This window comes from Eumetopias jubatus, unplaced genomic scaffold (genome assembly GCF_037043125.1).
Source record: "Eumetopias jubatus isolate StellerSeaLion01/CBP00866 unplaced genomic scaffold, mEumJub1_p1.0 scaffold_11, whole genome shotgun sequence".
Classification (NCBI taxonomy): Eukaryota; Metazoa; Chordata; class Mammalia; order Carnivora; family Otariidae; genus Eumetopias; species Eumetopias jubatus.
This window is the reverse complement of record NW_028274817.1, coordinates 46,226,780-46,238,631: the sequence shown is the minus strand read 5'-3', so window position 1 is coordinate 46,238,631 and position 11,852 is coordinate 46,226,780. Positions and strand designations below refer to the sequence as shown.

The 11,852-nt window shown below is 40.7% G+C and overlaps 1 protein-coding gene across 2 annotated transcripts in view; it reads right to left on the bottom strand.

The window, feature by feature from the left end:
- Window positions 1–2,050: 2,050 nt before the first annotated feature.
- TRMT2B (tRNA methyltransferase 2B) overlaps window positions 2,051–11,852 on the bottom strand; it is a 44,196-nt gene continuing 34,394 nt past the window's right edge. For both annotated transcript variants that reach the window (XM_028095793.2, XM_028095796.2), the window contains 4 exons: window positions 11,401–11,502; window positions 10,488–10,607; window positions 9,949–10,048; window positions 2,051–3,414 (listed from right to left, as the gene is read on the bottom strand). In XM_028095793.2, coding sequence (XP_027951594.1) covers window positions 3,288–3,414; window positions 9,949–10,048; window positions 10,488–10,607; window positions 11,401–11,502 — 449 coding nt within the window. In that variant the 3' untranslated portion in view covers window positions 2,051–3,287. The remainder of the gene's footprint in view (window positions 3,415–9,948; window positions 10,049–10,487; window positions 10,608–11,400; window positions 11,503–11,852) is intronic.

The window sequence follows — 11,852 nt, the reverse complement described above, 5'->3', positions numbered from 1 at the left end:
TTCTCAGTGAAGTATGTGGTTCACTGATATACTATGGTCCAAGCTCCTTATCTCCCTGTGTACCATCAAGCGGTCTGCAAACCATACTTCAGGAAGCACTGGATTCGATATTAGATAATATTTGTGAAGATCAGTGAGGTACTGTTAATTTCTTTTAGCTGTGCTTATGGTATCATGTACCATATAGTTACATAGAAAAAGGTCCTGCTTAGAAGATGTATGCTGAGGGATTAAAGGTGAAGTGGCATGTCTACAACTTACTTTCAAATAGTTTACCAAAGAGCAGATACACAGATAAAGTAAATATGGCAAAATATTAACATTTGCTGAATCTTGGTGAATATATTGGTGTTCGTTGTGCTATTCTTTCAACTTTCTTGTATATTTGAAAGTTTTCATGATAAAGATGACAGAAGCATGATTCTAAAATCATCTTACAAGATAATAACACTAACAAAATTAGCAGGAAGCTGATTATACAGCCAATTTTATATTCCTAGGGGAATATCTAAGTTAAAAACAGAAAGATAAGTAAAATTAGCCAGAAGAGGTAATGAAAAGTGCATTCCAAGCTGAGGAACAGAGTATGAAAAGGACCAGAATGGGAGAAATTTATCTTTTCCAGGGAAAGGAATTTAATGCATAGAAAAATAAGGCTGTCCAGATTATGAAGGGGTATAGAGGGTGCATCAAGAATTTTGGACTTAAAAAAAAAAGAATTTTGGACTTTTTGGGGCACCTGAGTGGCTCAGTCAGTTGGGTGTCTGCCTTTGGCTCAGGTTGTGGTCTCGGGGTCCTGGGGTCACAGCCCGAGTCAGGCTCCCTACTCAGTGAGGAGTCTGCTTCTCCCTTCTCCTCTACCCCTACCCCAAGCTCATGCTCTCTCTTACTCTCAAATAAATAAATAAATAAAATCATTTTTTTTTAAAGAATTTTGGACTTTTTAAAAGCAGTAAGAAGCCAATGACAGATTTTAAGCACTGGAGAAACATAATGACATTGGTATTTTAGAAAACTCACTATGGCTGTAGAGAATGGAATGGATGGGGCAAGAGTGGATACCACAGCATCAGTTAAGAAGATGGTTTTTTGAGGGGCACCTGGGTGGCACACTCAGTTAAGCATCTGCCTTCAGCTCAGGTCACGATTGAGCCCCACATCAGGCTCCCTGCTCAGCGGGGAGCCTGCTTCTCCCTCTGCCTCTGCCCCTCCCCCTGCCTGTGCTCTCTCTCTCAAATAAATAATAAAATAAATAAAATCTTTTAAAAAAGAAGATGGCCTTTTGAGCAATAATGCGGTAAGAAACGATGGTAACCTACAGGGATGGAGACTTGGTGATATGTTGGATGGGGGAAGGAGACAGAGAAGAAGGACTCAGATATAATTCCCAAGCTTTTGGCTTGAGTGACTGAATAGATTGGTATATTCATCAAGACTGGGAATATAGGAGGAAGAACAAGTTTGGGGGACAGATATGAAGCATGCAACATTAGATATGTTGAGTTTGGAGTACCCAGAAGATATCCAGGTGGAACCCCCTTTGTAGGCAGTTGGGTATGAGACTGAGAGACCTAACTCTGGTTTCTGGCTTAGGTAACTAATAGACAGTTTTGCCACTTACAGATATGAGGAACAAAAGAGAAGATAAAAGTTGCTTTCCCATTACATAAAATGAAAAATAGGGAAATGAAAATAAAACTTATCGGACTGCCATAAGTCAACACTTTTTTTAAATCACTTTACATTTCCTTCTAGCATTTTTTAAATGGATATGTATGTAGTAGCTTTAATGGCCACATTTTTTTCTGAGAAGGAGGCTTCTCCGTATTTAGGATTGAGAAAAATACTAGTTGACCCAATATAATTTTGTAAATCAGTTTTGTACATGTCTTTAGGCTGTTAAAAGATTTAAAATACAATCCAAATTGTTGGAGAAGTAACCAGGGACAACTCCAGAGTTGAAGAAATCATGGACTAGAGGATGTCAGTTTCCATATCCAGTTTATTATATACTAGATCATTAGAGGATTGTGGAGCTTTCTGCATCCATATACTACATGGCACAGTTACGGGTATTCAGTCTCTTCTTTGAAGATCTTCTTTCCCAGTGTCTCTACTATAACCAATTCTCCTTCCATATGTGAGAGCTGATTGGTGCTATTGTTCCTACCATTTTTGAAGGGTATTCTAGAAATTCAAATCCTAGAAAACCCAAAGGGATGAAGCTCTGAGATCACACAGTCACCCTGCAAGCACATTATAGCTTATGCTTTTTTTAAAAAAGCTAGATTTGTTTCTAGTTCTAATCCTTGGCCACTTAAGGAATGCAGAACATATCTACCAAAATCTCTCAGCAAATACAGAGACCGAAGTCAATGTGTTATTATTACCAGCTGCAGAGAAAAGCTTAGTTGTATTGTCTCCACACCACAAACAGAGTCAGACAGAGGAGATTAGACTGAACTAGGATCAAGGCAGCCATGACAGGCTGACAGCAATAGGAAAGAACAGTCTAGATCTAGGGCCGAGGAGTGGCCACAACGAAGCCAACATCTGTGAGAGCTAGGGAACCTGAAAACTAAGGTTATAAATCTGTATCAGATAGAAGGCCTGCTATAGTTGACCCTTGAACAACACAGGTTTGAACTGTGCAGACAGACTTATACACGGATTTTTTTTCAATAAATAAGATACAGCAAATGTATTTTCTCAATAACATTTTATTCTCTCTAGCTTCCTTTCTTGTAAGAATACAGTATATAATACATGTGACATACAAAATCTGTGTTAATTCACTGGTTCTATTATCAGTAAGGCTTCCAGTCAACAGCAGGCTAATAGCAGTTAAGTTTTTGAGGAGTCAAAAGTTATAGGTAGATTTTCGACTGTGTAGGGGGGTCAATGGCCCTAACCCGTGTTGTTCAAGGGGCACCTGTATATTCTTCCTGCTTGAGATCCAAAGGTTGGTTTCTCCAATAATGCTCTCAGGATCTGCAATGTAGCAAGATGCCAGACCTGGAAGGTACTAAAACTCCAGCCTTAATAAACAACCTGCAGGGGCACCTGGGTGGCTCAGTTGGTTAAGCGTCTGCCTTTGGCTCAGGTCATGATCTCAGGGTCCTGGGATCGAGCCCTGCAACAGGCTCCCTGCTCAGCGGGGAGTCTGCTTCTCCCTCTCCCTCTGCTGCTGACCCCACTTGTGCTCATTCGCTCTCTCTCAAGTAAATAAAATCTTTAAAAAATTAAAAAATAAAAAATAAACAACCTGCAGTCCCGTAGGAGGCTGCTTATCGAGCAAAGAGGAGCACCAGCTCACAGTGTAGGGTGTGGGGGAAGAGATCCACAGGCACAGCTTTTCTCAGGACAAAAGGCTCACCAACAAGCTTCTTAGCAGAGTCTGGAGGACAGCACAGCCTGGAGAAAAAGATCATAATATTAGTTCCTAGATACCAAGGAGAACCTATAGGAACACCACTTCTTAAAAATTAAGCCCTTCCAGGGCACCTGGGTGGCTCAGTTGCTTAGCCATCTGCCTTCAGCTCAGGTCATGATCTCAGGGTCCTGGGATCGAGTCCTGCATCGGGCTCCCTGCTCAGCGGACAGCCTGCTTCTCTCTCTCTCTCTGCTGCTCCCCCTGCTTATGTGCTCTCTCCCTCTTTCTCTCTCTCTGTCTCTGTCAAATAAATGAACAAAATCTTTAAAAAAAAAATTAAGCCCGGGGCACCTGGGTGGCTCAGTTGTTAAGCGTCTGCCTCCGGCTCAGGTCATGATCCCAGGGTCCTGGGATCGAGCCCCGCATCGGGTTCCCTGCTCAGCGGGAAGCCTGCTTCTCCCCCTCCCACTCCCCCTGCTCGTGTTCCTGCTCTTGCTATCTCTGCCTCTGTCAAATAAATAAATAAATAAATCTTTAAAAAAAAATTAAGCCCTTCCCTGTGTTCCAACAGTCCCCTATGTTTCTCTCTATAACACCATTTACCATATTTAATGTAACTACCTGGGTTTTTTTTTTTTTAACCATCTTCCTCAGTGGAGTATAATTTTTTTAAGGGTGGAAACGAGGCAAAAACTGTTTATTATTCATCTCTGTGTTCCCAGGTTGTGATACAGAGTTCAACAGTGAATAGAGCAAGCAGCCTAAGTCATATATGTTTCTGTATGATTTGTACATGAAAGGTAATTAACAAATATTAATGGATTATTCTATTGAAATTTTTCAAAGATTACTCATTTCGCTTACTTCAAAGGCAGTCCAGCAAAAATAGGCACAAAAATTCACCTATAAACTCACCAAGGAGAACCACTGCTGACTTCTCAGGATATATCTTTCTAAATATGTATATTTAAATTGGCTTCTTAAAATGGAGTCACACTACATATTGTACATACTGCTTTACAACTAGTTTCTTCAGTTCATCAGAGATCATATCCATCTCTCCACTATATGTCAGTCTACCTCACATTTATTGGTATTTCATTAAACGTGTGTACCATAGTTTATTTATCTAATCCCTTGCTATTGGAAATTTAGGCTGTTTCTAACACTTTACTATTTCAAAAAGTCCCTCCATGAATATCCTTAATAGTTTTATCTTTGCACACATTTTTAGTTGTTTAGTAGAATGGCTGAGTTGAAGGGCTTATATGTTTGTAAGGCCCTGAGACATGTACCACTAAACTGTTCTAAAAAAGGTTGTACCAATTTACTCTCAAACCAACAAAGCAGAAGAGTTCTTGTTTCCCTGGCTGACTCTCAACAGTTTAAATAGCACTGTCCCACTGAAATCAGAACAAGGCAAGATATTCACTATTGCTTCTACCATGGAACATTTTCTAAAAAAATTTTTTTTAAGATTTTATTTATTTGAGAGAGAGAGAGAGAGGAAGAGAGAGAGAGAGCATACACAGAGGGAAAGTGAGAGGGAGAAGCAGACTCCCTGCTGAGTAGAGAGCCCCATGTGGGGCTCCATCCCAGGACCCTGAGATCATGACCTGAGCTGAAGGCAGATGCTTAACTGACTGAGCCACTCAGGCGCCCCTACAAGGGAACATTTTCTTATCCAGTGTAATAAGAAAGAAAAAGTATTGGAAGGAGAGAGACAAAACTGGTTTTGATATGGTGGTCACATGGCCAGCTACCAAGAAAATGGCCAGCTACCAAGCAAGAGAATCAACTAGAAAACAAATAAAACTAATAAAAGAATGTGGAAGTTGGACACAAGGTTGGCAATAACCACTTAGAAAAAGTAATGAAAAAGATCCCATTCATAATAGCAATAAAAACTTTACAGTATCTTATATTAACCTTAAGAAGACCTATATTAGAAAAATTACACACACACACACACACACACATATATATGGCTTTAGAGAATTATGTAAGACTAGAGTAATTGAAGAGACATACCACATACTTATAGTGGAAGAGACTGAGCATCTTTTCACGGTTCATAAACACATTTATATTTTCTTCTGTTCATTTTTCTTTTGTACTTTTTTTCTTTTATTTTAAGCTTTTATTTAAATTCCAGTTACTTAACATATAGTGTAATATTAATTTCAGGAGTAGAATTTAGTAATGCATCACTTACATTCAACACTCAGTGCTCATCGTAAGTGCCCTCTTTAATACCCAGCACCCATTTAACCCATCTCCCTGCCCACCTCCCCTCCAGCAACCCTCAGTTTGTTCTTCATAGTTAAAAGTCTCTTTTATGGTTTGCCTCTTTTTTCCCTCCATGCTCATCTGTTTCATTGCTTAAATTCCACATATGAGTGCAATCATATGGTATTTGTCTTTTTCTGACTAGTTTCGCTTAACACTCTAGCTCCATCCCTATCATTGCAAATGGCAAGATTTCATTCTTTTTGATGGCTGAGTAATATTCCCATGTGTGTGTGTACACACACACATATATATACACGTATATACACATACACATATATACACATATATATAGACACACCACAACTTCTTTATCCATTCATTGGTCAATGGACATTTGGGCTCTTTCCATAGTTTGGCTATTGTTGATAATGCTACTATAAACATCAGGGTGCATTTGTCCCTTCAAATCACTACTTTTGTATCCTTTGGGTAAACACCTAGTAGTGCAGTTGCTGGATCACAGGATAGTTCTATTTTTCAGTTTTTGAGGAACCTCCATACTGTTTTCCAGAGTGGCTGCACCAGCTTGCGTTCCCACCAACAGTGTAAGAGGGTTCCCCTTTCTCTGCATCCTCATCAACATCTGTTGTTTCCTGTGTTGTTAATTTTAGCCATTCTGACAGGAGTGAGGTAATATCTCATTGCAGTTTTGATTTGCATTTCCTTGCTGATGAGTGATGTTAAGCATCTTTTCATGTGTCTGTTGGCCATCTGCATGTCTTCTTTGAAAAAATGTCTATTCATGTCTTCTGCCTATTTCTTAACTGGATTTTTGTTTTTTGGGAGTTTGATAAGTTCTTTTTTTTTAAATATTGTATTTATCCATTTGTCAGAGAGAGAGCGAGAGAGCACAAGCAGGGGAGGCAGAGGGAAAGGGAGGCAGGGAGAGGGAAAGGGAGAAGCAGGCTCCCCGCTGAGCAGGGAGCCCGATGTGGGGCTCGAACCCAGGACCCTGGGATCATGACCTGAGCCGAAGACAGACGCCCAACTGACTGAGCCACCCAGGCGTCCCAGATAAGTTGTTCATACATTTCGGATACTAACCTTTCATTAGATATGTCATTTTTTTAAATCAATCTCTAGGAGTTTGTTATAAATTAAGGAAAAAACTCTTTATGATATAAACTACAAATATTTTTCCAGTTTGTATATTGTCTCCTATCTTTGATTTTGGTGCTTTTTATCATGCAAGTTATTGACTTTTTTTAACGGTTTTACTGAGAGATAATTCACATACCATATAGCTCACCCATTTATACTGTTCAGTGGTTTTTAGTATACTCAGAGTTGTCCATCTATCAGAACAATCAATTCTGGAATATTTTCATTAACCCAAGAAGGTATCACACCCTCCTTAGCCCTCACTCCCCATTTCTCTGCTACCCTCCAATGCTCAGCCCTAGGAAACCATAAATCTACTCTGTCTTTTGAGATCTGCCTAGTCTGGACATTTCCTATAAAAGGAATCATACAAGATGTGGCCCTTTGTGCCTGGCTTCTGGATACCTGTCCCTTATTAGATAAATGATTTGCAAATATTTTCTCCCATTCTATTAGTTGTCTTTTCATTTTTTGATAGTATCATTTGCAGCACAAAAGTTTTTTTAACTGTGATGATGTCCAATTATACACACACACACACACACACACACACACATATTTGATACATATATTTTTTGTTGTTGTTGTTGGTTGGGTTTTTGATGTCATATCTAAGAAAGCTTTGCCTAACCCAAGGTCACAAAGATTTATTCCTGTTTCAACCCTTACATTTAGTTCTATGATCTGTTTTGAATTCATTTCTGTGTATGGTGTAACAAAGGGAGAAGTTATTTTTTATGTCGGCAGACTTAACTACCTTTTAGTATATGGCTTTTGAATTTTCATAGTTAGAAAGGGCTTCTGCACTCCAGGATTAAAAAGAAATTCTATGATTTCCTAGGCTACATTTATGGTTTCCCCTTTTTACATTTCAATCTCTGACTCCTTTGTAATTTATCCTGGTATATACAGGGTGAGATACAGATCCAACTTTTTTTTCACCCTGGCTACCCAGTTGTCCATCACCATTTATTGAACAGTCCATCTTTTTCCCATTGCTGTGAGGTGCCACCTTTATCATATACTCAAAAACATTTTTAAACAGTGTAACAAAAATTAAAATAAAGACAACTGGAAGAGGTAAACATGCAAGAACAGACAAGGAAATAAGACTGTGAAAACACATGGGCCTCATGCTTTTATTTTGGGTAGAAGCTCTTTGACGGGGCGCCTGGGTGGCTCAGTCGTTAGGTGTCTGCCTTCAGCTGAGGGTATGATCCCAGGGTCCTGGGATCAAGCCCCGCATCGGGCTCCCTGCTCAGCAGGGAGCCTGCTTCTCCCTCTCCCACTCCCCCTGCTTGTGTTCCCTCTCTCGCTGTGTCCCTCTCTGTCAAATAAATAAATAAAATCTTTTTTTTTTTTTAAAAGCAGCTCTTTGACAACTTTCTCCATTCTTTTCCGTGGTTACTGGTCTGTGTAGGCTTACCTATATCCTCTGCAATTAATATTACCCATTTCCATTTTCCCAGAAAATTGCCCATCTAGGTTTTTAAATGTATTGTGAGCAAGTTGTACAAAATACTTTCTTATAATTTTTAAAAACTTCCTCATAGGGGCGCCTGGGTGGCTCAGTCGTTCAGCATCTGCCTTCAGCTCAGGTCATGATCCTGGGGTCCTGGGATCGAGCCCCGCATCAGGCTCTCTGCTCGGCAGGAAGCCTGCTTCTCCCTCTCCCACTCCCCCCGCTTGTGTTCCCTCTCTCGCTGTGTCTCTGTCAAGTAAATAAATAAAATCTTTAAAAAAAAAAACTAAAAACTTCCTCATAGCTGTAGTTATGCTTTTTCTCATTTTTTTATATTTTTATGTTTTATTCCTTTATATTCTTGATTAGACTTATTTATCTATTTTCTTCTTCCAATAACATCTTCTTGCTTATTTGTCAAGTCTATAGGGTTTTTTTTTTGTTGGGTAGTTCATTCATTCATTTCTGGATTTGTCTAACATTATTAATTTCTCCCTTTAGTTTCCTCTAGGTTTATTGTTTTTTTCTAGATCACTGACTTGAGAGCTCAATTCATTTACTTTTAATTCTCACTTATTTCATCCAGGCACATCACCTGTACTTCATACCCACCTATGTTGTTCAAATATTGCAAATTGTATTGCTTATGTAAAAGGGAGAGGGAGGGAGGGAAGGAGGGAAAGAGGGAGGCGAGGAGGAAGAGAGAGACAGAGAGAAGGAAGAAAACTTTTCAAAATTCAAAAAGAATTGACCAGGGCCAGAACTACAGCAAAGAAAGAGGCATTCACCTTGGGTGCAAAATTTAAGAGGGTGCAAAAAACTCAGTAATCAAACAAATAATATTTTAATGCAATATTTTGGAAAATCAAATTGGAAATAACCTGCAGACTGGTTCCCTGCTTTTTTTAAATAAAGTTTTATTGGAACCAGGACCAGGATTAGAGTAAGGTGAGTGAGACAGGGTTTAGCAAGCACAGGAGTGGATTTTGGTTTTTTTTAAAAAGATCTTAATGTGGGGCGCCTGGGTGGCTCAGTTGGTTGGGTGGCTGCCTTCAGCTCAGGTCATGATCCCAGGGTCCTGGGATCAAGTCCTGCATCAGGCTCCTTGCTCAGCAGGGAGGCTGCTTCTCCCTCTGCCTGCCGCTTCTCCTGCTTGTGTGCGCTCTGGCTCTCTCTCTCTCTCTCACACAAATAAATAAACAAAATCTTTAAAAAAAAAGATCTTAATGTGTTTTTCATCATGGCTTTCTTGGGACTAATTTTGATTTTTGAAAATAATGCATTATAAATGTATCTTAATTACTGAGATTTTGTGCACCCTCTTACTAAATTTTGCACCCAAAGTGAGTTGCTTTACTTGCCTTACCTGAGACCTGGCCCTATAACTAACTGCTGATAGTAGTATAATGACTTTTTTCTGTCTCTTTATATTACTCTGTTTTCTAAATCTGTACAGTAAGTACAGATTACTTTGATATTCAGGAAAAAATAATTTAAAAAAGAAGTCAATTGGGGTGCCTGGGTGGCTCAGTTGGTTAAGTGGCTGCCTTCGGCTCAGGTCGTGATCCTGGGGTCCTGGGATCGAGTCCCGCATCAGGCTCCCTGCTCAGCAGGGAGTCTGCTTCTCCCCCTCCTCTCTTTCCATCTGTCCCCACTTCTCATGCTCTCTCTCTCAATAAATAAAATCTTTAAAAAAATAAAAAAAGAAGTCAAGACTCACTCAATGATGTTCCTTGTGGTTTCACCATGGGGCTTGCAGGAAACAAAAATCAGTGTGCGGATAGCCCTGCAGTTTCGAATGGCTTGAACCACCTGATAGTCTGAAGGAAGAAACACATTGCTATTAATATAATTACTTTTGTTTTAAAGATTTTATTTCAGACAGAAACAGTGAGAAAGAGAGAGAGAGAGCACGAGTTGGGGGAGGGACAGAGGGAGAAGCAGGCTCCCCACTGAACAGGGAGTCCCATGTGGGGCTCAATCCCAGGACCCTAGGATCATGACCTGAGCTGAAGGCAGACGTTCAACCAACTGAGTCACCCAGGTGCCCTGCGATTAATATAATTAAGTTATCATGGTCTGGGTTATCAGAAACTACCAACTGGCTAGCACCTAGGATTGGTTAGAAATAGAGAAGTAGGGTCAGAGCCAGCCCACTGGGAGCCCCCTTAGCACTATATGGGAGTAAAGGACTAAAGATGGTGGACATCATGAGAACACCCAACTAGTTCTGTTAACAGGAGAGCTATCCATTCTTACGCAGTCCTGCCCGGGCTGGGTTCACCACAGCAACAATGAAGTGCCCATCTTCCTTTGACTTTAGTAGCTGTGGTAAAATCTTCTCTGCTCGACCAGCGTGGAATTCACAGTTCGTGATGCCTGCAGAAGAGAGGCCCCCAGGACAGAAGTCAAAACTCAAGCCCAGTAGTGAGGAAAGGGGCAAGGGAGGGAGAGTTTCAGCTTCACAGAAATGTACAGGAGCCAGGGCTCTGCCATCTTGCCTTTGGGTCTGGCATACCTCCGAATAACAAGGAAAAAAACACTTTTGGACCTGCCTCATTGTTGCCAACACATTTTCCTTTGCAATATCTCAGTAGGCCTTTCAGCTTGAGATACTAGAACATGTTATTTTAAAACTTAGTGACACATAGCACATAAGTACCTATACCAAGAAGAAAACCTTGACTTTTACTCAAGTGCTCTTTCTGCTACATTAGAGATTTTCAGAGCCTCAAGAGTTGTCTGGAGGTAGGGTAGAGAGAACAAGGAGATCTGCTTTCTATATTGTAGTGTGGCATACGATTTTGTTCAAAGAAAAGGTTCTGTGGCTAACAATTGTTTGAAATCTACTGTATTATGTTATAATGCCTCATGAGTCTAATGTCAAGAAGGCTCCTCTTCTTTATTATCCAAAGTTTTGCCAAGTTCTCTTCCTATCATCTAGGCCTGTTCACTGCCTCGGGCTCGTCTTCTGGATAGAAAAAAAGGGGGGAAATTAGCTATTGGGACCTCTTTTAGAAAACCATCAGGACCCAACTCCAATCACTCCAGGACACCCTCCCTCCTTCTCCATAGGTCATGGGTATAGTCGATGCCCTTTCCCACACAATGCTTTACACAGCACAGAAGCAACTGGAGCTCTTAATTTCTCTCCAGAACACGAGCAGTGTACCATTGAAGGCTGCAGTCCACCTGGCATCTTCTACTGCCTGTTCCACCAACTCAATCCCAAGGACCTGCGAGGCATACTGAGCCAGAGAGAAACCAATCACACCTGAGGAAGGAGGAGGAGAAGAGGAGGATATTTTAGGATTTTATTTTATTTTATTTATTTATTTGAGAGAGAGAGAGAGAGAACAAGCAGAGGGAGCAGCAGAGGGAGAGGGAGAAGCAGGCTCTCCACTGAGCAGGGAGTCCGATGTGGGGCTGGACCCCAGGACCCTGGGATCATCACCTGAGCTGATGGCAGAGGCTTAACCGACTGAGCCACCCAGGTGTCCCTATTTTAAGATTTTAAACCAATGATGGTATGCCTGCACCACCCCCCATCACCTCCCCACTTGAGCCCTGGGTGCTGGGTAGATGGAAGCTAAGTAGCATGTAGATTCTGCCCTGGGCTGCCAC